This window comes from Terrapene carolina, unplaced genomic scaffold (genome assembly GCF_002925995.2).
Source record: "Terrapene carolina triunguis isolate 2854851 unplaced genomic scaffold, T_m_triunguis-2.0 Scaffold88, whole genome shotgun sequence".
In the NCBI taxonomy this organism is placed as follows: Eukaryota; Metazoa; Chordata; order Testudines; family Emydidae; genus Terrapene; species Terrapene triunguis.
This window is the reverse complement of record NW_020664439.1, coordinates 44,974,885-45,002,466: the sequence shown is the minus strand read 5'-3', so window position 1 is coordinate 45,002,466 and position 27,582 is coordinate 44,974,885. Positions and strand designations below refer to the sequence as shown.

General features: G+C 41.6%; 1 protein-coding gene across 3 annotated transcripts in view; it reads left to right on the top strand.

The window, feature by feature from the left end:
- DIS3L2 (DIS3 like 3'-5' exoribonuclease 2) overlaps window positions 1-27,582 on the top strand; it is a 256,668-nt gene that overhangs the window by 96,405 nt on the left and 132,681 nt on the right. For all 3 annotated transcript variants that reach the window (XM_026650106.1, XM_026650109.1, XM_026650108.1), the window contains 3 exons: window positions 6,265-6,371; window positions 7,535-7,782; window positions 16,967-17,140. In XM_026650106.1, the coding sequence (XP_026505891.1) occupies window positions 6,265-6,371; window positions 7,535-7,782; window positions 16,967-17,140 (529 nt within the window). The remainder of the gene's footprint in view (window positions 1-6,264; window positions 6,372-7,534; window positions 7,783-16,966; window positions 17,141-27,582) is intronic.

The window sequence follows — 27,582 nt, the reverse complement described above, 5'->3', positions numbered from 1 at the left end:
CTCCTTAATTCAGAACTAATCTTGTATTGTACAGATGGCATACAAAGCACGTGTCTAGTGCTTACTCAGATGCTTTTTCTTGTGTGTTGCTTTCCGAAGTAGGACTTTTTTGTGGCTTATTGAAAAGTAGAATAAAATCTAGTCTGGGGCAGTACCATCTGAATTGTTCAGCGTAGCATTGGACTTTCACCACCGTAGCGGGAAGGGTCAAGTGCTGTTCTCAGATGTGTACACAGCTCCCATTCACTCTAGCAAGATCGGCACGTGCATTTCAGAAAAGCTGTGGCTCTAGGTGTGTGTATCGAGTTCTGCCTTGCAGAAGGCACGTAGCCATTTAAAGTTCTTATTATTTTGTGGTGGTGGGCCGTGTGTACGCGCCTTTTAAAAATCTTCATTAGTACCCCCAAAATCAGGATCTGATGAGCAATTTGATCCTTGTCTTGCACTGTATAGCAGGGTGGATAAAAACAGATGATTTTTTGGGGGGGAAATCAAGAACATGGATTTATTTATTTTTAAATTTAAATCTGATTTTTTAATTTTGGTTACATTGGGTTTTTTTTCTTTTTAAAAAATAAACCTGTTTAAAATGAAATCTGAATTGAATACAAAATCTGTTAAGGCCTAAACTACTTATAGTCTCTTAAAACGTTTAAATAAAACATAAATATGCCGAATCCACGAGCCTCTCAAAAACTTTGACTTAAAGGCTGCTTTTCTACGTAAAGAAAGAATCAGGGAAAAACGTCTAACTTTGGAGGTCAAGCTTTATACATCTGGCACAACAGGTGTGTACTGTGTTTAAAGGCTTGTTTTGCTTAATAAAAACAATTTTTATATATGCTGTTTTGTGTGTTTAATTAAATTCCAATAACCAGCCTAATGAAGCGTGATACAAATCATGAGCAAAAAGTGAACTATCTAGTGAATAAATATATCATTCACCATTTTCTAACATACTAAAAATGTACAGTTAATAAGAATCTGAAAATATTAAGAGATAATTGCTTAAATAAATGTATCTAGTACACCCTTCTAGGTAGCAAAACGATGTACCAAATCTCTATTCAGTTGTAAGTTAACATGTTTCAATGGTCATATCTACCGACGAGAATGCACCTTTCTTTAGAAAATAACTGAAGTACAAATGGAGAAGCTGATTAAAATTGATGATTGAAATTGCCTTATCCATGCTGCTGTATAGAAGTGCATGTTGCGGGTTACTTGAAGTTTCCAGTATCACAGAGAAGGCCATAGCAATGGTGGTTACAGAATCAAAATATCCCACCTTTTAGTCCCCTATATTAACTATTAAATCATGCTGCTGCGCCTTTTGATTGTCCATTAAAAATGAATCATTGTTCTAGTTTGTGTTATTGAAGTGCATAATTGCCATTCTCTACATATTTGTGTAGTTTTTATGGAATTTTCTTATTTACAGTACATGGCTCTTTATATTGGTATAGACAAAGCTTTGAAAAACACTTCCTTATTGAGAGTGGTGCACCATCTTTGAGATTAAATCTACTAACAACCGATTTATTCTTGCTGAAGTCACTTTGCTGATGTTCTGGTACAGAAACATTAAGTACCTAAAGCTGCCCAATTAAACAAACACCAGAGAAGTGAAAAGTCTATTACTTCATTAGCAAACAGCAAATATTTCCTGCTCTTGAGTCACATGTACCAGCCAATCCGTGTCGTATAGGAGCCACCTGGATTTGAAGTCCAGGTTCTGTGTTTGGAACTGGATAAATCCCAGTAGTGGCTACAGTCGGGAAAGTCAAGTCCATGTGGAATAGGCTAGGTCGTTTTCTTTAAGATTTTTATAGCTGAAGTAGTAAACATTCAGTAATTGTTTCTTCTTTCCATCCCGTGAGGGAGAATTTTTTTTTTCCAGTCAGTTGTTTTTGAGATTTGAAACTCTGATATATTTTCATTTGCAAGTGGATATTGCATCTTTAATTGCGTTCCTCCTGGAAGGAATTGCAGTTTTCCATGGTGACCAGCGCGTACCTGGAGAAAGTAATTTTGGATCTGTCACCACTAATAAGGATTTTAGTCTGATGGCTGTAGGGCCGCTTTGGCCACCTGTTAGTGTCATGGTAATCTGATTGTACAAGGACATTTTGGGGGGTGGTTTTTAATAAGTTAGACCAGGAATGGTTGCCAGATACATCTGACTACATATGAGAACTGTTCAAGCTGATCTTTTAGAGAGGGATGCGAATGCCACAAGTGCTGAATCTAATTTGCTGGTAATAACATAACTAATTTGAGAGGTGCAGTTAGTGCCTAATTGTTTAAGTAAAGCTATTACCATTTTGGTTTGTCAGATAATTGCTGAAAGGAAAACAAGGGGATTATAACAGAATTACACTGGGTTCTTGCTGCTGACGTGTGTTTTCACTATAAGATAAGCTTATGAAGTATTGCCCAAGCTAACATAGTAAATCTTTCTCAGAAAACATGACATTTCAGAGGGTGGAAATATTGAATGGCCATTGGATAACCACTACAGTAAAGGGGTCAGAATAATTCAGTTTTGGTTTGCCATAAGGCAAAGAGCTTCTTCCCACCCCCGCCCCTTTGTGCAAAAGCCACCTTCTTTCAGATCTTCTCTCTCCTTTGAGAATGACCTCCGTAGTTCCCCCACATGTGCACCCCAGGTGGGTGCTCACCTCTGCTCCAAACTCTGGCCCCTTTAGAACAGCATTTCCCAGTAGGGCCAAATGAACACTGCCTGGTGCCAATGGAGCTGAAAGGGGCTTTTAGAACAGACTTGAATGCCGGTTCACATGTCTGTGACAAAGCTGCCTACAGCAGAACTTCTGTGCCAGGTCCTCCTTGAATCCTGGCAGGTCTAGCCCTCTCGTTGCGTCTCTCCTTTCTTCAGCCACAAAGGAATCTTTTTAGTGCAGAAGCCTGGGATCTGACAGCTCAGACCAGGTGGATTTCAGATCTGTGACATCCACTCTGCCTCAGAGGATACTACTACTTCATCCAAAGTGGCTAGAGGTTTGCCAGTTTGCCCATCTCCTTGGGGCATCTTTGTGCACGTGTCTTTGTCACTGTTGTCCTTTAGTCCATTTGGTGCGATCCTTTTGGTAGCAGCCTTCTTCTGCCTCACGTTGGCCAGCTCCTGCTAGGAGGTTCACTTAGAAAAGCTTGCATCTTTTTGCTCATTTTATCCAGGAGCCCCAGGGCACCATGTTCCCATCTCATCCCATCTCCTGTTTGAGAAGCATCACCCCCACTAGCAAGTATGCCTTTCAAGTACAGATGTTGATAAGGAACGTGTATGGGAACAAGCGGATTCAGGATTGACTTCCTTGACTTCTCTTGAAGATTTGGTCACAGACTCCAATCTCTTTGCTGGATGAATCTCTGGCTGATGGGCTCAGGATTCTCTGGTGAGTATGGCTAAGGCATTGAAACATGGAGATAGCGTTCTGCCTCAAGGACACTGGTTTTCAAGGGCCTCTGATTGTCTCTGCCTGTGGTTGATGGGGTAGATTCTACCAGGTGCCACAGTGAGAATTCATGCTCCCAGTAGACAATTCTGTGCTGTGTGGTTCTGTGCTCAGCTTGCGAATATCCCACGTGTGCATGTGCACAAGCCATGTCTTCTGAGAACAGGTTACTGGTTTTACTTGTTCTTTTTTGTCCAAGTGGTAGGCAAATCTGTCTCAGTTGGAACAGCTGATAAATGTGAATGACTTTGTTGAGAAATGGGAATCTGAAGGTAAGGTGTAAAAGAGACAATTTCACAAAGCTTTACCCCCATCCAAGAAAATATTCCTAGAATGTTGTTCCTGGAAATTTTCATAGTAGTTGTCCTTGCATATATCTCATTTTTTCCTACCGCGTGTTGGCTGCAGCATCCCCATTGTGTCACACTGAAAAGTAAGTTTTGTCTTCCTTGCTGTCGGTCTAATCGGTCGTCCAGCCTGCAGACTGTGTTCGGTGGTCAAACACTCATGACAGTAAATCCCTGTGCTTCTTGTTAGGCATGCTTTAATATACAGTCTTTGGGAAAATACCAAGCTAGTTCACCTCCATCATCTGCTAGTGTTTCTTAATTTTTGGTCATCGCATCCTGTGCATTAGGATAATTACTGTCTTTTTGATTGCAACATTATAAACTCAATATCATTAACTAATTATTAGGATGTGTTGTTTGTATGTACAAAGCATTATCTTCATTAAGGTTATCTCAGGCATGTAGAATATTCTTAAAAATTCACGTTTAAAAACAGCTTTACTTGCGTTCGGCTTTTCAAAATTGTTATCTGATATGATCTCTGTTTCGCAGAAATGTTAAATGTTGCCTTGCTTTATCCTCCCTGTTGCTTAGGATCATAACCACAGTATTCTCCTATTTTAAAATCGTTTATTATCCAAGCAATTTGTTCAAATTTGTTTGTCAGCCTGACATCCATTGTGATTTACCCTTCACAGAATACTATTGATGGGTCAATTTAAGGTCAGATGATCTGGGAGGAAAAGGGGGTTACATTTTTAAAAAGGAGAGGGATGTATTTATTTTTTTTACCCCTTTCTCCTTCTTCCTTTCACAAACTCTTCATAAAAATTCCTCTTTGCTCAAACTCTGCTTAAAAATTCCCTGTTGGGCAGAGCATAAGCCTGAAGAACTTCATCCCAAAAGGCAGTTTTCGGGGAAAAGTTATGAAAATGGGTGTATCAATATAGGGATAGCAGTTGCTGCCAAATGACTGCTAGTATAATCTCGCCTAACGGCAAAATGTTCCATGTATGGAAGTTTGCCCATCTGTGAATGTACCCTTTGGATGGCAGTGCACAGCAGTTACCTACAGATCTGTCTGTAAACATAAGGGCAGTCCTCTGTGTTCCACATTAGCTCTGAGTCTGAGGCAGATTTCAGTCACGTGGAGCTGACTGACTTCTCTGTCCTCCTGGCAGCTGCAGCCTTTCCCAGTCTGAGACGGCTCACCATTCATCCATCATGTCACCAGCAAGTTCCATTGATGGGAGCCTTGTTGGACAGATGGGCGTCTTGCGTGGGCCTGTATCTCTGCTTTAAAAACTCTGTCCTGGAGTCTTTCTAGTCTACATATGAGCATTTTTGGCATCCTGCGGAACACATTCTTCAGTCATGTATTACTTTGTATCTTTCTCTTGTTCCTTTTAAGAAAAGACGATTGACAGTTACTTTCCCTTAAACTCGCAGCCAGTGGGCTGGTCCTTTTTGGAAAACAATATTCTCCAGAACAATCCGGATCCTATGTTCAGTGAACATGTCATAGGTAGATGGGAGTTTCAACACCAGGGGAAAAACGAGGAGTGTCTCCTCCCCTAGATATACAATAAAGGTTGTGTTTGTGTTTCCATTCTAAAGGCACTTTCAGAAGGATAAAAACTGTAACTTGCCATTCCAGAGCCCACCCTCAAACTTTTCTTACCAAATTAAAGATTGCATTAGCAGTTTATAAATACCAGACGCACTAACATGTGCCTCTTACCTGTGATGGATACTTGCATGTTTTGAAACTCAAAACTAAAATTTGGGTGGCAATTGGCTTAAACATTCCTGGTATCTGGTGAAGGAAATTAACAGGAAAAAAGAAGTAAGTGGCTATTGGTCATATGAAGTGAAGCGATTACTTTTCTCAAGGCTTTTTAATACCCCTGGTCTGTGGCCGAAGAGTGTCAACTAGTGAGATGTGGTTTCAATTTCTTTTTAGCCCACGAAAGCTTATGCCCAAATAAATTTATTAGTCTCTAAGGTGCCACAAGTACTCCTCGTTCTTTTAGGATAAATATGTATTTTATAACCCTGCATAAGGTTTTTCAAAGGAAATTAAATATTAAATGAATGTAAGTACTTAAAGGACTATTTATATAATGTTAAGTTAATGACACCAACTAAGAAAAGCCAGGAAATTCAAGCAGTTTTTTTTTTTTTAAGTTTAATAAATAGAATGTGTTTTCCACTATTTTGTTTATTATGGCTGGTATAGATGTACTTGTAAAATTTGGGCTTATTTTGACTTTGTTTTGCAGATGTGCACAATAAGTGAACATATATCTGTTCTTCATTGTGGCCTGGAGAAATATTACATGACATTTATTGCTGGGGTATTTTGACATTCAGTCAAATTTGTTCCCTTCAGTTAAAACTTGTACTTGAAGTTTGGATAAGAATTGACAGCAAAAGACTAAAGCAAATTGATGATGGAAGATGTACCAAAGTAACCCCCCCCCCCGCTTTGTTTCCTATAGTGAAGGACGCAGAGAGTGGTTGTGCACAAGGTGCGAAGCAAGATGATGTCTCCAAGGTGAACAATCCAAGGCTTCTTCAGGAGAAGTTTCTTCAAAGGACAGCAAAGGTAACGTCTCATTGGAATAACAATCTATCTTTCATGTCAGAAGGGCTTGAACAGCATTATGCTCTGCAATAGCCCTGCCTTTGGCCTCCCTTCAATCTTCTGCTAGTGTTCATTGAATCCGATTCCCCTGTGTAGGAATATTTTCTTCACAGTCTGATAAAAGCTTGAGTACCGTGCCATTTTTGCCAGTTACCCTGGTTTAAAATGCATGTGTTCATTATACAACATGACTTAGCAACATTCAAAAAGGGTTTGGACATTTATATGGATGCCAAGAATAGTGAGAGCTCTCATAATTAATGATAATAGTTTTGGAAGGGATATTAAACTTCACGTTTAAGGTGCTCTCTAACTATTAAGAGACAGGGAGATCTATGTGAGGTCAGGTTATCCCACACCTACTGCAGGGGTGTCAGAAATATCTGGTTCTGGCTATTGCCACAGACAGGGTGCTGGACTAGATTGTCCTCTGATCTCAGCCAGCATGGTGATTCCTACCTTCCAGATTTCACTAGGAGGTGAATCTTCAGCCCTTCTAAAAGGATTGCTCTGAATAAACCCAGACAATTAGCGATAATATTTCTGCTTGTATCTAGTGATTTATATGGGTCTACAAAAAATATACCCTGGATGAACGCATTCGTGGAAAGTGACATTTAATGGGATGCAATTTATTATTATTATCTAAGCCATTTTGTATAAAGCCCTAACTCTGGAGAAGCACAGGGAAAACATTTCTGCCAAACTCCCCGCAGTGTGCCCTTTCCTCTCCCGTAGTTAGCATTGGCTCCACAGAGGCACTGTTTTGGACTGGTGAGTATACAAGTGGAAGATTTTACAGAAGTGACTTGTGCATTTTGGCCAATGTACGGCTGCTTCTTGTCTGGTTTTGTTCGGTAATTAAGAAAAGTGCCTTAAAGAGCGAACACTTGGGAGACGCACAGTTCCACCATCGCCATGAGCAAGATGGCAAGTTTTGTTTGGCTCAGGAAATCACTTTGTAAATGGCCACGGTTTAAAAAAAAAAGGGGGGGGGTAAGGGGGGTAGGGAATTTCCAAGATGTTCTGCTAAGCCTTTGTGCTCTCCTTTCACCATTATTCTATTACAGGAAATGAAAGTTTCTCTGACGGTGATAACTGTAGAAATCCTGTGATTGTTCTAGGTGGTCTGTATCTTGGAGAGGAAGCATTCCAGAGCAGCTACAGGCTTCATCAAACTGCTGGCAGACAAAAGCAGTGAACTCTTCAAGAAGTGCGCCATGTTCTCACCTGTGGACCACCGAGTGCCTAGAGCCTATGTGTCTTTGGCAGACTGCCCTCTGGACTTCGTGAGCCGGCCTGAGGACTACTCCAGTACGCTCTTCATCTGTCGGATTGTGGATTGGAGGGAAGACAGCAACTTTGCAATAGGGTACGTGGTTATTAGCAGATCTGGAGAAAAAAGAGGTTTCTCTTCTGGACCCCTAATTGGACTTTAGTTGGATATGTGCTACAAACGCATTAGAGACACAAGGCAAATATCTTGCTGCTAGTATTCTACAGAGTGGCCCCCTGCCATGTCTCAGGATAGCTGCATGCTGGTTAAACATTATGGCTCTTGGCTATATAAACTTCTGGCTTCCTCTGGGTGCTGCCAGATAAGTAACTAATCTCTGCAATGTGCTAGGGCCCTCACAGTGCAAGTATATAATACAGGTTATCTGTCTCAAGGAGCTTGCATTCTGAGCAATGGGCTTAAACTGCAGCAAGGGAGGTCTAGGTTGGACATTAGGAAAAAGTTCCTAATTGTCAGGGTGGTTAAACACTGGAATGAGTTGCCTAGGGAGGTTGTGGAATCTCCATCTCTGGAGATATTTAAGAGTAGGTTAGATAAATGTCTATCAGGGATGGTCTAGACAGTATTTGGTCCTGCCATGAGGGCAGGGGACTGGACTCGATGACCTCTCGAGGTCCCTTCCAGTCCTAGAATCTATGAATCTATAAACTGTAGCTAAGCAGAGAAACTGACCGGCTTAACCATTATGCTAGCTGGCTTTCCATGCTATGTGCTCCTTTTCTCCCCCCGCCCTTTTCATCAGAAGATTTCAGTCTGCATCTTCATTTTATTCCTGCTTCTCGTTATCATGAAGGATGCTCTCTTCAGCAGTGCAGGGGGGATTCTTGAGGCTCCGTTAATGTTTTCTTTCATTGGGCGATCAGTGCTTCTCTTATCTGTCCTTTTGATGTGCAGTATTGTGCATCCTGATTTGGCTACTTCAGTAGTTTCCAAGATGTAAAGGGTGTTGTCAGGAAACCGAACTGAAGAAACTTTCCATGATTGTCTTGGTACATAGTGGTTTCCTCTGGGACTCCGCTATGACTTCAGTAAGAGCCCTGTGGAGCTGGTCGTGTAAAATCTTGATGATTGATTTCAACTTTAACAAAATACGTTTGTTTAAACACTGAAATAGAATGAAACCTTTGAGAGGCCCCCAAAGGGCCTGGTAGTTTTCTGGCTTTTACTAAATGTGGCTGCATGACCCTGCCAAATTAATAGAGAGGGACCGTGGAGGGGGCTGAGATTTTATTTTTGGTTAGGATAGGTCTTTGTGGTTAGCAGGTGACAACAACTCATCATGTACTTGACTTTGTGCACTTTCCCGATGTACCTGTTAGGCCAGGGGACAAAATTAAGAGTCTATGATTTGTTCTCAACTCCAGCCTGGGCTCTGTTGTCTCAAGGAATATCACTTTGTCTCTCTTGTGTCTGTTTCTCTATCGGTAACATGGGGATAGCCATCTTTTTGTAAAATGTTTTGAGATCTTTGAATGAAGATCACTTAATAAATGGACAATATTTAAAAATCATTATGGAGAGAATAGAAGGGGGCGGGAAATACGGTATTCTACTCGTTTTTCCCTTTTGGCTAAAACTGGATCCATAGTGATGTTTTGACCTTAATTCTTATAAAGAAAAAGGAAAATTAGTCCATTAGCTGTGACCATCTCTTGAAGATTTTCTTGGTGCCTCATGGACTCTCTCCAGAGAGTAACGGCATAGGTCTTGCAGAATCAAGCAAACAAGTGTCAGAACAATATCATCGTTAGCTAAATGTGGCCCTCTTGCATTCAATTCTTGCTCAATTATTAATCTATAACATTATGCTTGTGTGTGCAGGCTGGCACAGTACTGTGCTCAATGATAGAACATGAGAATTGCAATGGGTGACCAGACTCTTAACATAAAATTCCTTCTACCTATTGTAGACTGTGATCAAAAGATTCATGTTTTTATTTTGAAGTTAAAGTGCCTCCAAAGTCACCTCTATTAAAAATTATAGGGAACCTTAGAAGAAGACCTGATAAGGACTGCTAAGGGTCTATGTTAGAGGGGACCTAGACTGAAGAGGAACCAGTAGGTCTCGTCTCTACATTCTGCACCATACCTGCCTGACGGGAAAACAGTCTTAGAGGGTCTGCAAATCTCTCTCTCCTCCCCTGAATGCTGTGGAATCTACAAGTAACTTTCTGTAGATGTTGCCAAACTCCCATCGGTACAACACTCTCCTTTAGCTCATCCTGCATTTATCCCCAAATGAGCTTAAACAAAAAAAATAATGGCCACTACATGTTGGGAAGTATAGCTGAGATATTTCTGAAATGCACCATCCTTCATGAGCAACATCAAGGTTCCCAAAATGTTCTCTTTCTTCATGAGCAGCAAAGAGTCCTGTGGCTTTCTTCATGGTGACTCTGTGTGTCATTGGACCCATAAAATGATGGGTGAGCTAGGGGACTTGGCAGAGGACATTGTGAGCTGCTGCTCAACACTCCAAGTTCAAATGCCACCTCGAGATTTGTTGCTACACATTGTGGGGAAAACCTGGCAGCATCCTGGAGGTGAAAGTTTGGGGAGGGGGTTCATTTTTGTGACTCTTGAGTGCCACCTGGTGGTCAAAGGTGAGATTCTATCTCCTCGGAAGAAGGCCGCGTTGTCATGCTGGAAGTGTGTAGTTTTTGTTTTGTTTGGAACAGGTGGAGGGAGAGAGGAAAAAAAAGAAGGAAGGAGAGACTATGATAAAATGGATACGGAGATGGTGATATCCATGGGATGCACAGGTAGGGTGACCAGACAGCAAGTGTGAAAAATCGGGACGGGGGTGGGAGGTAATAGGAACCTATATAAGAAAAAGACCCAAAAATCGGGACTATCCCTATAAAATCGGGACATCTGGTCACCCTTTGCACAGGGATACCCACAGCTCTGCTCTAGTACATACTTTTCCCATAGAGTAGTATTTGGAGTGATATTATTGGAGTGAAATGGCATTTAATTTTCTCCACGTCAAGCAGTGGTTAAAACAAACCAGCCTCTAAGCCAACCTTTCCCTTTCCAGACAGATGAGAGACAAGTGTCAGATACAGGTATATTCTAGGGTACTTGTGTTCTTGTGATCCAAGCCAGTGCCTGTAATGTTGGCAATGAACCTTCTCCACGGTCTGTGACCTGTCACTTTCTCACTGCTGCTGTCTGTTCCTTAGGAGTTCACTTGGCCAGTCTCTATCTCCCAGCCCCAGTATGGTGCTGGGTGAGTCTATTAAACAATAGCAAAGTAAAATGTTAAAGCAGTGGCTCCATCTACATTAGCTTTTAGACACAATGACAGATGGGCCCACATGACTGTATAATTCAGGTATGCAGTGTTGTTGTGACTGTGTCGGTCCCAGGATATTCTCTGTATAATTCAGGGTCTTAAATGTTTGTCTGTCCAAGTGACAATAGTTGTCATGGAATTTAAAATAAAATGTAACCGTGCAGTCTGCCCTTTCACTTCTTGTAGGGCCAGCTTAGCGTTTTGAGTTCCTGGAGTCTTTTTTATTTCTTTCAAATCCAAATGTATTTCGATTGAAGGGAAAAGACCAGATTGCCATAGGCAGCCCAATGCCGGCAGCAAGATGAAATGCAGCAGTGTTTGCCTGCTCATTCTTCCTATTCGTGCAGGATTAAGCAGACTGATGATGTCACAATTAGAGTCACAGAGCAGAGGCGGCTCAGGCCATGTCTACACTAGCAAGCCTATAGCAGCATGGCTGTACCGATGCAGCTGCACCGCTGTAGGATGGCTCGCGTAGCCGCTGTACGCCGACGGGCGAGAGCTCTCCCTTCAACAGAATGGAACGACCTCTGCGAGCGGCAGTAGCTACCTCAGTGGAAGACGCTCTCCTGCTGACATAGCTCTGTGCACATTACCACTTATGTCGCTCAGAGGGGTGGGTTTTTTCCCACTCCCCTGAGCAACATACGTTTTCCCGATGTAAGTGGTAGTGTAGACATGGCCCCAGGCAGAGGGTCATAGGAATTTCCGACGATGGGAGAAGTTTGATAAACTAAGACTATGGCCAGGTTCCAAAATGTCTCCAATAACAGCAAAACCCAAGATGTGGCCATGTGTTATGGTAATCGAGTACTGTAATCCATAGAGCCATGCGATAGTCTGAACAGTCTCCCCAAGTCATCTGAAGTGGACAAACCAAAGCTTTTGAAATAGTCTGTCCTATACTGGCCAAGTCCTTTAGTTTTGGTCATTGTGATTCAGGAGAGTAATAGAGGAAGATCTGTGCACACAGACCATCATTTCAACCCTTTATCCCTTTCCTCAGTTTAGGCTGAGAGGCCAGAGAGATGCCAATCTGTGGTAGGACAGGTGGGACGCTAGAGCAAATGTGATGCCTTGACTTTGTCAGGATGAATAAGTAGAAAATGGAGAGTTTTGATTTGAGTATTTTTTTAGTAACCAGCTGGTTAAGGAAGAAAAGTTACATATGGATGGCAGGTGATTATTTGAGCCAATATTGCCAAGCCCATTAAACCAAAGCACCTTCTAAGGGTTGTGTGGAACACTACTCAACAATACAAGATTGACTTTAAGCGATCACTAAAAAATCATACCTTGAATCACCTTTCTTTCATGACACAATTCAGTGTTCAGTGACTGAGACTTGCAGCATGTAGTCAAAACATTTTGCACTTTGTATGATCTTCTCAGACTTTCAAGCGAGGGAGGTCTATATTTTTGAAAGGAGATATCCAGAGACCTTCTAGATGCTGCTGGAAGTGGTGCTTATGATTTGGTTGGGGGGCCCCTTTATACTGTGGCCAAGTGCGAGGGGTGCTGGCCAGTAACTCTAAGATGGATAATTACAATCTTCCTGCCTAAATTTCTACTGCAGTTTCAGCTGAGTATGTCATTCTTCCATTCTCTTTCCTAACTGTTGTGAAGTTCCTTGCAGCACACCGTTAAATTGTTGCTGCATTTCAGAAATGCAAACAACAATCTCTTGAATGTATTTGTATATCAGTTTGTAAAGCCCTTTATTTTGCCTGAAAGGATCCCAGGACGTAAGATTGTTATGAATGAGATTCTCCTCTAGATCAGGATTAAATATAGTTCTTAAAGGCAAGTGGAAGTGATTCACCATCATTTGCGCCTTTTCAAATCTGACTGAGACGGCTTGTAAACACGGATGTTTTGGAGAAATACTTTTTGGACGTGCTGACGTTTCGCTGCACTCTCCCCAAAACGGTCAAATGCAAGATTCCCTTTCACTGTTTTCCATGACAGGATATTACCCCTGTCCCTAACGTCAATGGAAGGGTATTAGAGAGCTCTCCGGAGAGCTGTAATGTCCAGCCATTGACGACACAGAAAGGAAATGTTAAGTCACTACCAGTTTAAAAATGTTGACGTTGACATTTTTTGAAGCGTCTGGAGGTCCAGCTTTGCTGCGAGTACCGAAGAGTTGGGCAGTAAATGTTTGGCTGAAGCTGACTTGTGACTGCTGTCATTTATAAGCCTCTTGAGCTATTCTTGCTGTTCCTGATGGCAGTGCAGCCCCTGGAGTGAATTACAGTGTGGTTTTTGCTCCAGGGCTTTCTATTATCCTATATGCGTTAACCTTGATCTGTTGGATTTTGCTCTGATGCAAGTCATCCTGTCTGTGTGACTGCAATATGGCCCCGATTAAAATCAGCTGTGAACTTTTTATTTCAGGGTGCTTGAGAAATGTTCCCTGGAAGATAGTAAATCCCATGTTAATTACTGTTAAGGATACGAGTCCTGTATCAAACCCCTAAGTATTCAAAATTCCATTTGATCCTTACGGATCATAATCTAATTTCAGTAAACTACGCAAGAGGACATGGGCTACAGAACCTGAGCAGGAAGGCATGACATGAAAAGGTGGTTTCTTGTGACTTGAAAAACATACCAAAGTAGACACTAGAGGCCTGATTTTTCCACAAGTGTTGAACACTTGCAGCTTCCACTAGAATCAATGGGAGCAGCAGGTGTTCAGCTCCTTTGAAAATTAAGTACTGAACCATGATGGCAGTGGAGGAAGCGGAAAAGGGTTATACTTCAACACCCCTCCCCCATTTTCCCTCTCCTCTTTAATCCCTCCTTGGCCAGAAGGATGTTGTTTGAAAGACAAGACACTTCCTCCTTCCCCCTTACAGGGCTTAGTGCAGGGAACAAGGAGTCAAACCCAGGATCCAAACTTTAATTGCCTGTGTGACAGCGCACTTTGCAGCCCCTAAACCTGGGGTGACCAGGCATCCCGATATTAGGGGCTTTGTCTTACATAGGACCCTATTATTCCCCCTCCCCATCCCGATTTTTCACACTTATCTGGTCACCCTAAGTAAACCTGTAGGTTCACCAGTCCAAATCTCCCTGTACTACTACAAAACACTGGGCATTAGATGATAATTTCTATGTTGTATAGTTGTTGCCGCAAGAAAGAAAGAAAATTGTATTTTGTTTAGTTAAGTTAAAATAACATTAAGGATCAGACTGAGACAAACATGTTGAAGTTGAGAAGTAAGGCTGGATGCCAAATGTGTGTGTGTCTTCGATACAGCTTGTACATAAAGCTGAATCAATGAAGGCCAATATCTTTTCTCGCTGCTTTATTCGTCCAGAGAATATGAACTCTACAACTTAATGCAGAACAAAGTGCACAGTCCTTTGTAGCATACTACATAATCTGAAAGATTTATTATACAGCCCTCCTTAGTGCGAAAAAGAGATAACATTACCTACCCCTTATAAAGATGTACCATGCAAATGGAGTCTATTATATACGTTTATGGCACAGTTGAAACACTGGGAACATTCTGCATATTCAAATTACAGGTACACAATTTTTTGCCTGTATTAGGAAAGTAATTAGTGCCTGTTTTCGCTCATTAAAATTAAAGCAGAAGGATCAGTATCATGGCAACTTTTCATACATTGCAGAAACCTTGCTTACAGAGGTTGCATTCCCTGGCATTATTGCGTCTACCCAATCTTGTCAATCTTATTCTGATTACCATCTACATGTATGTAAATTAATTTCCTTGGGCCAGGGTTCTAGACTCATAGACTTTAAGGCTAGAAGGGACCATCATGATCATCTAGTCTGACCTGCACATTGCAGCCCACAGAACCTCACCCACCCACTCCTGTAACAGACGCCTAACCTCTGGCTGTGTTACTGAAGTCCTCAAATCACGATTTAAAAACTTTGAGCTACAGAGAATCCACCATTTACACTAGTTTAAACCTACTATGATCATGGGGTCAGTACAAATCTGGATACAATAGGGAAGAGGCCCCTCTCTTCTTTTCATTTTTCCACCTAACTCTTTTACTCTCCATTAGAAACTTTCACTAGTGACACCTCTAATTCCACAGTTTGAGCTTTTCACTTTTATGTATGATCAACTTTCTGGTGTGGAGAGGGGAGGAGAGGTGTATGGTGTAGGGGAAGCTTGCTAACTAACTCCAGCCCAAGTAGCCATCACTGACTGTACTATAATTAAATCCATGTAAACTTGTCCCACTGTTCTTCTGCATAACCGATTTTTTAAAGATTTTTCTTAATAAACAAAAATGAGAGAAAAATAATTTAAAATGTAAAACAATGCAATCAAGTAGTTTGATTTGATGATAGATGAACAGTGTGACAGTGGGTCTATGCAGAGAACTTGGACAATCTTGTCTCCTTTGCCTGTAAAGTGCCATTTGCCCTAATGGTGGTGTATTAAAACAAATAAAAATACAAACCTCACCTTATCCACAGAGCAGTGTAGGATATGTGAAGGACAGAGTCTAGGACTGTCACATTTCTAGTCAGATAGGGAGAGTGTTGCTTTGTCACTTCACTAATGTGGAGTCCCAGTTAGTTTCTGTGCCATTTTCAGCTAAATCCTTGTGTAAACGAAATATGGTGAATCCCAGAGGCTTAGGAAATACGTTTTGTGAGATGTGCACTGGAGCTGAGGGAAGATTTCTGGCAGCAGGATAGACAGATGTATGTAGAGCTCCTCATCAAAGATTATTAGAAAGTGTCACACAATGTTGCCTTCATCTGTGACTCCCGTCCAGAACTTCAGCCCCTTCCCAGCAGTAGGAGAGTCCAAAGGCTTATGCTAGCCAGAGGAGGAGAGCTAGATCGCTGGGTGTCCTCAGGCCTTGAAAGAGTCTGGAAGATGGTTTGAAATAGGTGCATAAATGCTATGCTTGTAAGACAGAAAAGAGGGTATTTGGGCATGTTAACTCCTCTGTCTATGGAGGTCATCAATTTTATTCCTTTTCCATAGCGATTTGATGGCTCTATGAATTTGCTCCATTTCCAAGTTCCGAAGTGGTCCATGGAGTGAGGGGGCAGCCTTTAAAGGGGCTGAATCTGTTTGTGTTTCTGACTGCAGCAATCTGCTGGTAGAATTGTGGCACACGCTGAAGAGGACCCAGTGCGACCTTCAGCTGAATTCACTTTTCCATACCAGGCCTTCAATCCCAGAGCATGTTCACCACGAAATAATAGTGGATCTAGTGGTTCTTAAGTGACAGAAATCTTATAACTTAAAGTCCTTGTGCAACGCATAGGCATGTTAGCACTCTGGACTGCCCGCAAGTCTTAGTTCTCAGAGAGTTCTCAGAGTCGTTTGGCCTTTTAGGGACTGAATAGCAGTGTGTGCTCAGCTCTTTGAGAGTGTTGTTTAAGTAGAGCTATCTGAGACCAGGCTGGGAACCCTTGATATGGACAGGTCCAGGGCAGTGAGATCACACCTCCTTTCTTTATGGCTAGACGAGGGGGTAATCCCAATGTTTTTCTGTTGTTTTATGGGGCACTGTGTGAAAGAGGTTGAGAACTACTGATCCATAGAACTGAAGCAGTGGGGTGGCGGGACTTGAGCGGGCTCAAGCTTTGGTCCCTGCTCCTGGGGTCATGTAGTAATTTTTGTTGTCAGAAGGGGGTCGCGGTGCAATGAAGTTGGAGAACCCCTGATATAAATGGTGTCCTTAAATGAGACGCACCAAATGTCAGTAGCATGGAGTCTGACTAGTGTTTTACATCTTCCGCAGCATACATAAGGCATGGTATTGCCCTACTCCCTTCCCAGTCTTCCACCACAAGTCAGGAAGGTGGATTAAATGGGTGAAAATATATCTGCTCTTGATGGCTCAGTCATGGATGCTGCAGCAGGCCTCTCCAGGGATAGCAGCCGATCGAGAGTTCTAGGTACATACTAAATAAAAGTACCCTTTCTTTCTGCTTCCATTCTATAGGCAAATGGCCAAAAGTCTTGGGCAGGCTGGTGAGATTGAGCCTGAAACAGAAGGGATCCTGATGGAGTACGGTGTGGATTTCTCTGACTTCTCCCAAGACGTTCTGGAATGCCTTCCCCAGAGCCTGCCCTGGGTCATCCCACCCGCAGAGTTGGCCAGCAGGAGAGATTTAAGGTAACAGCAAACTCTCTCTGGTCTCAAGGTTGTTCTTGTGTTGGTGTGATTTTTCGCTTCATAGGTGTTGTCTCATCACACCATTCAAAGGCCCTGCCTTCCTAAATTCTACCTGTGTTAACTTGGCAAGCAGCCCTGCTCTTCGAAAAGAAAGCAAACGGCCAGTGTTTTGGGGACGCATTTGGTCTAGCAAAGGGTATTTTCGTCAAAAGAACTATTGAAGGCAACATTAATACCTAGATAAAGAATTTAATGCCTGGCATCTAATTGGAGAGCTTTCTTTTTTGTCTGGAATGCTTTAAATACTTTAGTGATCGTTTTTGTAACAATGTTTCTCTATTGATGCATGGGATTTTTTTTTAGACTCACAAAAGTTTCCAGTGCTTATTTTTTTCAGTGCTGACAATAATTCTAGGTTCTATGTAAAGATGTTTCTGATATATGAATTCTCACTGAACTGCTGGTAATGTACCTAAAACTGTCTTGGGTTTTCTGATTTGTTACACTGAAGCTCAGTCACACTCAGAGACAGTCTCCTGTGCTGCCTGGGTTGTTTGGTTGTGGCTTTTTTCAATGTTTTGAAGCGTTGGCAGTTTGCATTTTAGGGACATGGTGCGCACTGTCTGATGGTGTCAAGTATCAGGGGGTAGCCGTGTTAGTCTGTATCTACAAAAACAACAAGGAGTCTGGTGGCACCTTAAAGACTAACAGATTTATTTGGGCATAAGCTTTCGTGAGTAAAAACCTCACTTCTTCGGATGCAAGATGTCTGATGGTGCTTCCCTGCTGATTGTTACTAAGGCAAATGTTGGCATGGTTTTGATTCCTAAAGGCAGAGGTTTCTGTTGTCTGTGTTGGTGTAAAGGCATGCGTGCATTTGTACCCACAGCAAGTTCCATTCCCTCTTAGCATACTTACGTAGTTCCCATTAAGGGTAACAGATTGTGTCCAGGGGAGGATAGACACCAGCATTAAGTATCTGTATCTGGAGTCCAGAGTTGAAAGGCCAGTACACAACACATATCCAAGTCTTTGGGCTGGGATGGAGGTGGAAAAAGGAAGATGATTTAGCAGTTGGAAAAGGAGACCAGGGCCAAGTTTGGGTCCTTTTCCTGATTCTGTCACTGATTTACTGTGTGGCCTTTGGCAAGTCACTACGTCGCTGTGGGTTGCAGCCTGTGTAAAATGGGGATACTGTCGACCCCACAGCAGCATTGCGAGGCTTAAATTATGTCTATGAAGTTCTCTGTATCTTTGGATGTAGGTAATTATGTATTTTGTAATGATAACTGTTAAGATCAGAGCTACCAAAGATTTCTCTCCCGGCTTTGCAGCTGTGCTCTACATAAGATTAAATGGTTTCCTCTTGAGCCTGGTTCTCCACTCCAGTGGAGCAAAAGCTGGCATAGTCTGGAAATCAGTGGAACAACATTGGTATAAAAATGGTGTAACTCAGTGGAGAATCAGGTTCCTTATTTGCTAGTGTCAGACTTCAGATATTAGATTTCAGATTTGGAATGACTGAAAACACAATGGTACAAGATGTCACTCCCCCACAGGCATTAGGCTACAGGGTGGATGTCACTCGAGTGTTCTTATTTTTGGGCTCTTGGCTACACGTCAGCGAAGGGGGAGCAGTCTTCCTCTCATTTCTTCTGCCCTGGCAGTAATGCTGTTGCAGGCAGATGAGGAACTTGACTTGTCTCAGATTACACAGTCATTCTTGGAAACAAATTCCAAATGCATTTCTTGGTTTTGTTACTGAATTTTTACAGTGAGAATTCTCAAGGCAATCGACACCCCATAACGGTTTTGCAGCTTGGCCATTTAAATCCTTCTCTCTGATTAAACCGGCTGTCTCTTCATAGAGATGGTGAACACTGCAAAGTAACTTTCCCTCTGTTTGCTCAAATATAACCCTGCTGTCAAAGCTTCCAAAATAATTACTTACGTTAGTCATGTATAATACTTTCAATGTTAATTACCATATTGCTACTTATTAGTCTCCTAAACACACCTGAAGCTAGTATGAAGTTTCTGTGCCTGGATATGAAAGGTAAATTACATGTGAATCTTTCTATTAGCTTGCTTTTTGATAGCCTGAAAGTGAGAGTTTAGCCAACTCCAAAAGAAAATGATTTTTTATTAACTAAAATAACATGGGGCCTACCTAATTGGAATCCACTCCTCTTTCCCCTACATTCCACTTCCCTGCCATCAAAAACCGCTCACACATTCAGTGATCGGTCTGGGTGTCTTCTCCTCGGGTGGCATGACCCATTGCCCCTTGAGACAGGTGCTGGCAAAGGGGGTAGTCGTAAGACTTTTAACCTTCCATCTTGGTGGTATTGACTAGCTTTTGGTACTCTCTTGGCAGCCAGTATGTTGTATATTGTCAGCACAGTACAATGCTTGACCTGCACATGCGCAGATTAGGCACCGACAAATATATATGCAGAATTGCATACATTTGAACTTGAGCATCTGTATGCACATATTGTAACTATGTATGTTAGTAGTTGCTCGGTCTTGTTTCTTTACTACATAGAGAGTGATTTTCACTGAAGCTACGGTGTTATTTACAATATCATAAGTCTGTACTGTACTGTAAGTCTTCATCTATGCTACGGAAAGAGCCATCTTAACTGAAATGCTGTTAAATAAGATTCATGCTAACACGTAACCGGTGTAAACATGGTATCATCTTACACTTGATATTTTAGAGCTTGTTCTAAATCCCCGCCTGTTCTATAATACTTTTTTGTCAATGCTATCTGTAAACCAGTTGTGTGGGCTCTAGGTCGTCCTTGTTAGCATGAATCAGATAAAAAACCATGTTAGCAATACTAGTTTTAGTCTCTAATAGGGCTTGCTATTGCCACTCATTCCGTTAGTGTAGAAGATGGTCTCAGTTACTTGACTATTGCTTGGATTCCTCTATTGTCTGATGGCCGAGTGGTTGACAGGGCACTTCTCTTTGGGTTTCCATGACTGAGACTCTTGTGAAGTATTGTGCATTATAATATTTCCCCTAGTTCTGAAGGTAACTTTCTGACAAGGTGAAACTGGGATAAATAAGACTCTCTCCTGCTCGAAACATGTCTTTTTGGTCTATACTAATGTAGAAAAACAGTCTCTTCAAAACCATGAGTTATGTTTGTTAATACGTCTTTGGAGTACTTAGCTGGAGGAATGATTACTTAGCTAAAAGGAATCTCACACAAAGGAAAGATTGTGAACATGGCTTTAGATCAAAATAAAGCAATGGGTCATACTAATCCATAGAGGATGTTAACACTGATCAGTGTAAAGCAATGATTTTACTAGTCTATGCTATCTTGTAAATATATTTCCCCAGCTTCCTGAAAGTTTCATCTTTACAAAAGGTGTACTGTTACCATGTTTAGGGACTTGCTTTACTGAACTATCCTGTATCTTTCATGTAGTCTCTTCAAGGAGATCAGTTTTTTCCTCCGTCCAAATATTTATCAAAAAAGTTTTAAAAAATATTTTAATAGTACATAATACGCAAAATCCTTAGACAGTTACAAAATTTCCTGCTTTTATAGGTTAAATTCCCATCTCTGCTACTAAGTCACTATAGTATTCTGGGCAACCTCTTGATCTCTCTCTATTTCATTTTATTCATTTGTAAAATGAGACAAATATTTCATAGGTGCTGTAACTAATGGTTTTCAAAGGACATTGAGGTCCTATAATGAAAAGTGCTAGATGATGATGAAGTGTTATCATTGTGTACTGACAACTGCCATTTCAACAGAGAGCTTGGATTTTATGGTATTTGACCAGTATAGTTTATGAAACGTGTGTTCCAGAATCTGTAAACACAATTAGGATCAGAATTCCTTTTTTCCCCCTTTTCTTTCTTTCTCTCTCTCTCTCTCTCTCTCTGATTGACTGGAACTAAATTAGAAAAGAGGAATGCTTGGTTTGCTATTTAAAAGAAACGTTGAGACTGGAAGAGTGGTGTGGCAGAAGCAAATTCTGAAATGACATACTTCTAGCCATTTTCTGGTCTTCTCCATTGCTTCAGCCTGTAAATTTCATTTCCTTGTTTGCTTTATGCTGAGTGTTTCACCTGTGTAGTACAAAACATCACTAGTGAAAAGAAGAGGGTCAGAGCAAACAAGGAAATTCAAATTTCAGAGGTGGGTGTAGCAATGAGGGGAGTAGAGGAGGAAACCCTTTGAAGAGGTTTAGCCAAAAATCTAAGAAACCTAAAAGCTATTTCTAAGGCTTGTTCCAAATGTTTCTAATTTCATTCATATCTTTTTGTTTCTTTTACTGCTAAACTGGGACAAGAAATCAAAGCCAGGAAAGTCCGATCATAGTGGGAAACAAAAACCTAAATATTGGAGAGAGAAAAAAGGCCGTTCTTTGCAGAGCAATTCTGCCTTTTGCATGTCTCCCATTGTTAGTGTTACTGTGGAAAATGTGTAACGTCACTCTTTTGGAAAGCTCTAACCCTCGTTGAACTAGAGATGGTTTATATAGTCTAACATGGAAGAACTTGAGGATATCTATTTCTTTACCATTCGCCTAATAACGAGTGAGTCCAGTGACCTCCGCTGGACCATTACAAATGCGAAACTTGGCTCTCAAAATTGCTTGCTCTAAATTTTCCAGTTGCTTTCTCTTTTTTTCCATTTGATGTCATCCTGCCAACTAGTGATTTTATTATTATAAACAGGACATTGTATTCACTTTTAAGAAGAAATATGAAGCCGGAGGTAAAATTACAAACTGCAGTTTCTCAGCTGCCAAAATAGAAAACAATGAGCTAAAAATACGGAGCAGAGAAAGAAACACTGAAATATCTGCAGAATGAATCGTCTGAAGAGCAGAAATTTTCATTTTCCACCCCAACTAACTCTCTAATGTTGTCTTGTAAGCAAAATTGCAGCACCGATGCGAATACTGAATATTGAGGGCCCTGCAAAGAAACAACCTGAGGAGCCAATGCACAGAAGTGAGAGGCTGTTCAAGTTGTCGTTGAACAATTAATGATCATTCTGTTTCCCTATGAGCAGAGTTAATGAAATGTTATTCTTACAAATGAAAAGCCCCAACAGAATGACAGAACCGTAGATTCATAGATTCTGAACACAGGCCATAGAACTTCCCAAGAATAATTCCTAGCACATATAGAGTTAATATTTTGAGATATTTCAAGGCATGATATCTGTTGACCACAAGTTGTGATGTCCTCAGAGGTACTACATAGCTACCTACAGTTACTAAGGTTTTGCAGAGTAAATAGTAACTTTAATTGCCCCTTAACAACTGTTGCATCCGTCCTTTCTTTGATAGGAGAAGTAGAAAAAGAGGAGGTGCTCTCCCTTGTCTTTATGTTCTATTCTGAACAGGGAGACTCTGTTCTTAGCACTGTTTGTAATTGGAAACCACCGGCAACAGAACAGTTCCTACATTGCAATTCTGCCCACTATTTGTGTCGTGTTTGAGGAATGGTGCAGATAGTAATAAGGATTAGCAGTGTTTATATTAAAGACTTAATATCAGACTCTTAACTGTGCATGCCCAAGTAGATTGTTGGTTGATAAAATTAGAACTGATGGTAAAAATGGCAGCATTCTGCTCCCAGCAAAGTGCCTGGCGAGTAGGAAGGAGAGTAGACTGAGACAGTTGGCTCTTCTGGGCAGGTGGAAGACTTGAAAGGGTATAAATCAGATAAAACATTATTAAACAATTTTCCCTGGAGATTTTCCGCTACAGAAAGCTTGGGTTAAGTATAATTAGAGCAAGACTTATCCTACTGTAATAGAATATGTAAAAATGCCCGGGTTTCTTAAGGAACCTGACAAATGGCGTGTTTAATAAATGTGTAAACATTGCTGCAAATCTGAGTCTGTCATCCTGAGATACTGTGGAAAGACACATAGGACTAGATTCTGTTTCCTTACTCATGCTGAGCAGCATGTATCCCCACTGAAATCAGTAGGATGATTTGAGGAGCACAAAGTATTACTCAGTGGTGATCACAGTCTAGCGCATAGCTAGCAAAGCCAGTTGCAAAAGCCACTGTATCTACTCTAGGTTGTTCTTGACTGTCACCATGCTCTCTCCCCTACTGTGTTGGGCCGGGGAACTATTCCCTTCCTGAACCAATGTGAATAAACCGGTATTAGAAGATACACCTGATGGAGCTGAATAAATAAACTTTTAGTGATGCACAGATGTGTGTTCTTATCCCAGTGATGTGGTTAAGCTAATTAGCTGACTTCGTCAGAGCTTGTTCCCTGTATATGTTGCTTTTTTTCTAACCTACGCTTGCACTGAAAAAAAAACCAGTAGGATGGTAGCTTAATTTCTTACTAAATGACATGCAGTGGTTGCTATCACATGTTGCAACCTGGGGTTGGCATATCGTGCTAGAAATGCGGGGGCTGGGGGGGTGTTTAACGGAGGCAACATGAGCTATTGGGAGCACAGCTGTACAAGCACACTATTGCATGGAAATTGGTGGATTGTAGGGTTATTTCCCATCAGTGGCCTCTGGTAGCCTAAAGAACAAATCAGAGCTCGTTGAGTGGGGAATGTTTTGCCTGAGAGGCTTGTCATCACACTGAACTTTGACGTTATGCATGTTGCATTGTTCCTGTACAGCTGAGTATTTTCTGTAAAAAAATAACGTAGGGGGCATGGAATCCAGTCAGCTCGAGTCTATTTGGGAACAGGTCCGTTCTTGTCAGACTTTCAATGGTAGATCGTGAGGCTTCGATGGGAGTTTTAGAGGGAGAAAAACCAGCACTCTAAGGCCACGGTTCTCAACCCTGGGTGTCTAAGGTTATGCTGCTAATTCTGTATTTAGATATGTAATTAAAGTGGCCTGATGTTCAAAGGAGCTGAGTACCTGCATCTCCCATTGACTTCAGAGGCATGAGTTTGTGCTTTGTCCCTCTGAAAACCAGGCCACTTTTGGTGAAATATCTACATATGGGTTGAGGAGTTCAGGCATCCAGCCTTGAAAGTGTTGGCTGAAATTGGCATCTGTCACCACCATAGAGAAAACAATTTCTTGACAATTCTTGATCAGATGTTGCATTATTTCCCTTTTCATAATGACAGGTTAACCAAAGGCATGACAAACTGTTTGTTACACGGAACCATTTTTTCATTATGAGGTCTCATTCTGGTACCCTGGGTATGGAGCCTCCCTTGGAGGATGCGCGCAAACGCTGAACTTTTGGAGCAATGAGCAAGGGCCAATGCAGATCCCAACATCTGGGTTGGGAGTTTATAAGGACCCACAACCCCACACCACACTCAGTGCATTTCAACTGCTAAGGCAGAGAGACCAGTACTCTCTTTATGTCCCCTCTTTACTCCTGCCTTCGTTGGCTGGTCTTTGTTTTGTTGTATAACTTTAGGTTCTATCTCGTGGCACAGGCTGCCATGGAGCAGTTCTGTGGGCCACGTCCCAGATGCTGATGGAATCGCTAGAATATAATCTGGTGGAATAGCCTCCTCTTGCCCTTCGCCCCAATTCTGGTTCTCAGTTTAGTTGCTTGAGGTTTGTTCAGTTTACTGTGCAGAAGAAAAGTCCTAGGTGTCCTCTCCGATGTAGCTGGGATACCTGATTTCTCAAACTGCTTCTTGATGATTGATTCCTATTCCTTGAGTTCTTATGTCCACAGTCATATAAAAGAAAACCCAAGCCACAATATGGAGGGTGTGAAGACATTTTGGTTTTGTATGACTTTAAGGACTACCCTTAAAATTCCACCACACCTCCATACCACAGTGATACCGAAAAGTTAGATGTAGTTCGAACATGTGAGTAACAAAAATCACCAGGGGGCTGAAGGGATTGACTTACAGGGAAATCTTAGCTGTTAAATGTGTATTAACAAAGAGGCTAGTGGCTTGAATGATGCTTAATGGCTAACAAATATATGAATCGCTATGGTGGGATAAGAATTATTTAGGTTGGTAGAAAGAGATATTACTAGGACAACTGGGCTAAAACTAAGGGTATGTCCAGACTACCCGCCATTTCGGTGGGTAGCGATCGATTTATCGGGGATCGATATATCGCATCTCGTTAAGACGCGATATATCGATCCCCGAACGCGCTCCCCGTCGACTCCGGAACTCCACCGGAGCGAGCGGCGGTAGCGGAGTCGACGCGGGAGCCACAGCCGTCGATCCCGCGCCGTGAGGACGGGAGGTAAGTCGGAATAAGATATGTCGACTTCAGCTACGGTATTCCCGTAGCTGAAGTTGCGTATCTTACATCGACACCCCCTCCCCCCCAGTGTAGACCAGACCTTAGAGAGGAAATCTTTTCTGTTGTTCATCCTAAATTAGACTGCATCATAGACTCCCACGGGTATGTTGGAAACCCCATTGCTTAAGATGTTTAAAACTCTAGACTGGACAAAGTACTTGCATACATACTGCAGAGAACAATCCAGCACTGGCCCATGGGAGATGGATGACCTAATGTCTTTTCCGTTTTTAGCTTCTGAGAGTCTATGATTAAAGAAGTTTACATGATGAAAGCGTGTTTTCAATTAAACTCCTGCTCTCATTCTTGCATGGGATAAAGGTGGGGCAGAAAGCTCCATGTGCTTGAGGCACAATGATAGCATAACTTGTAGAAATTTAAATAGGCATTTAAATAGTGATCTCTTCTATATGCCATGGCTTTTTAAATGGTTTACTGTTTGTCATCAGACCAGAGAACTTTGCTCATCTTACGCTGAAGCCATAAGTAAATAGCTGAAATCGGTCCTGGTTCGGCAAATCAAGGAGCACTGTTCAATGAAAATTAAAATGTGTATTACTGTTGTTGTGTAATGCATCAGGGTCACCGTAAGCAGGGCTTTGGAGCTGTGCTCTGCTCCAGCTCCAGGCAAAAACCTGCAGCTCCACTGCTCCGGAGCTGCTCCCGCTCCGGGCTCCGCTCCAAAGCCCTGACTGTAAGCCTTCCTTTTTGACTTGAATCAGCTGAGGCAAGGCTTTAGCTAAAAAATAAACATGAAAAATTGTAAAGACCTGAACTGGGTTGACATATTAAGATGAGACTTCTGATGTTTGTGTACCCGTGGGAGTGGATTCTTGGGAGCTTGTGCCATGGGTGGATTCGGGTAATGCAATCTTTCTTTTTACTCCCAATTAGTTTATAATTAGTTCATTTTGCGGTGTTCATTTAACTGTACAAAGAAAAAATTATAGAGTTACTTTTGCAACTGAGTGTCTTTTCCAGAGTATCCTAAGGTGCCTTCAGAGGCTCATTTGAGATGCTTCTGTTGCATGCTTCTCCTGTGAAAATATTCCTTTTAAGAGCCTGGCTTGTAAACAGTTGTCCCAGATTTTTAACTGAAATCTACCCATACTTAGAATGATAAATGTAGTAGCGCACTGCAACTGAAACAGCGGATATCTTTGGGAGTGAGGTGGTGAAATACTAAAGAGATTCAGACAATGACCATTGTCTGAAATTCCTTTTTGAAAGAGAGTACTTTATCTATACCCGTTTGAGCGATGAATGTCTATAGGAATGGGTCCTGTGCTTATTGGTATTTTATACGAAACCTACATAGGCACTGTATTCTAGTTGGGTTGACTTGTGACTGAAAAATGAGATTCATTTTGGTGGTTGCCATAACAATCAGACTGTTGTGTGAAAAAATGTTTGTAGCTTTCACTGGAGTGAGTTGACAACACTGGGATACCTCGTCCCACATTAAAATGACTGTTTCCAGACCTGAAAAATGATGTCTGCTTAACTTTTTCCAAGACACAGCTTGGCAGGTTCCTACAGATGACCCTGAAGATCTGCAAGATTCTAAAAATGTCTTTACCACTTAATTTTAAAATGTCAGCCTTGAGTTCAAGTTAATAGGGATAAACCAGGATGCTGAAGTGAATTCCACCAGCACCAATCTATTGCACGTATTCACAAAGTGAAGAGAGCAAGACAGTCTAAAGAGGAAGAACGTAAATGTGATGCAAGAGTCTAGACATGCAGTCACTCTATTGTACATGTCTCAGTGTTGACATATTAAAGTTTAAACAAGGCCTACAAAATCTGAACTTCAATAAACAAAATGATGCTCATTACCCTCTCACCTCCAACAGCCAACTGCAGTGACACAAGTCTTGTATTTTCTGAAATCCATAGTGCTTCTGCAGAAGTTTCACATAGGTGCTTCAAGACCTATTGAAGAAAGGAGGTTAGTATGGTTGTGTGACCTGTAGACCCAAAGCATAGGTGCTCCCTAGATTTGTTAGCCTCTGGTATGCCTTTGGATGTAGCCACGTAACTGCATCTGAATCTCTACTCTTTGAACAGTGTGTGTATTTGAAACATGCGGTTGTGAATTCCATCCATCTTTCAGATGGATAGGCACATACTGAAGCTCCTAATAAATTCCTTGTTTCATTTTACAACCAGT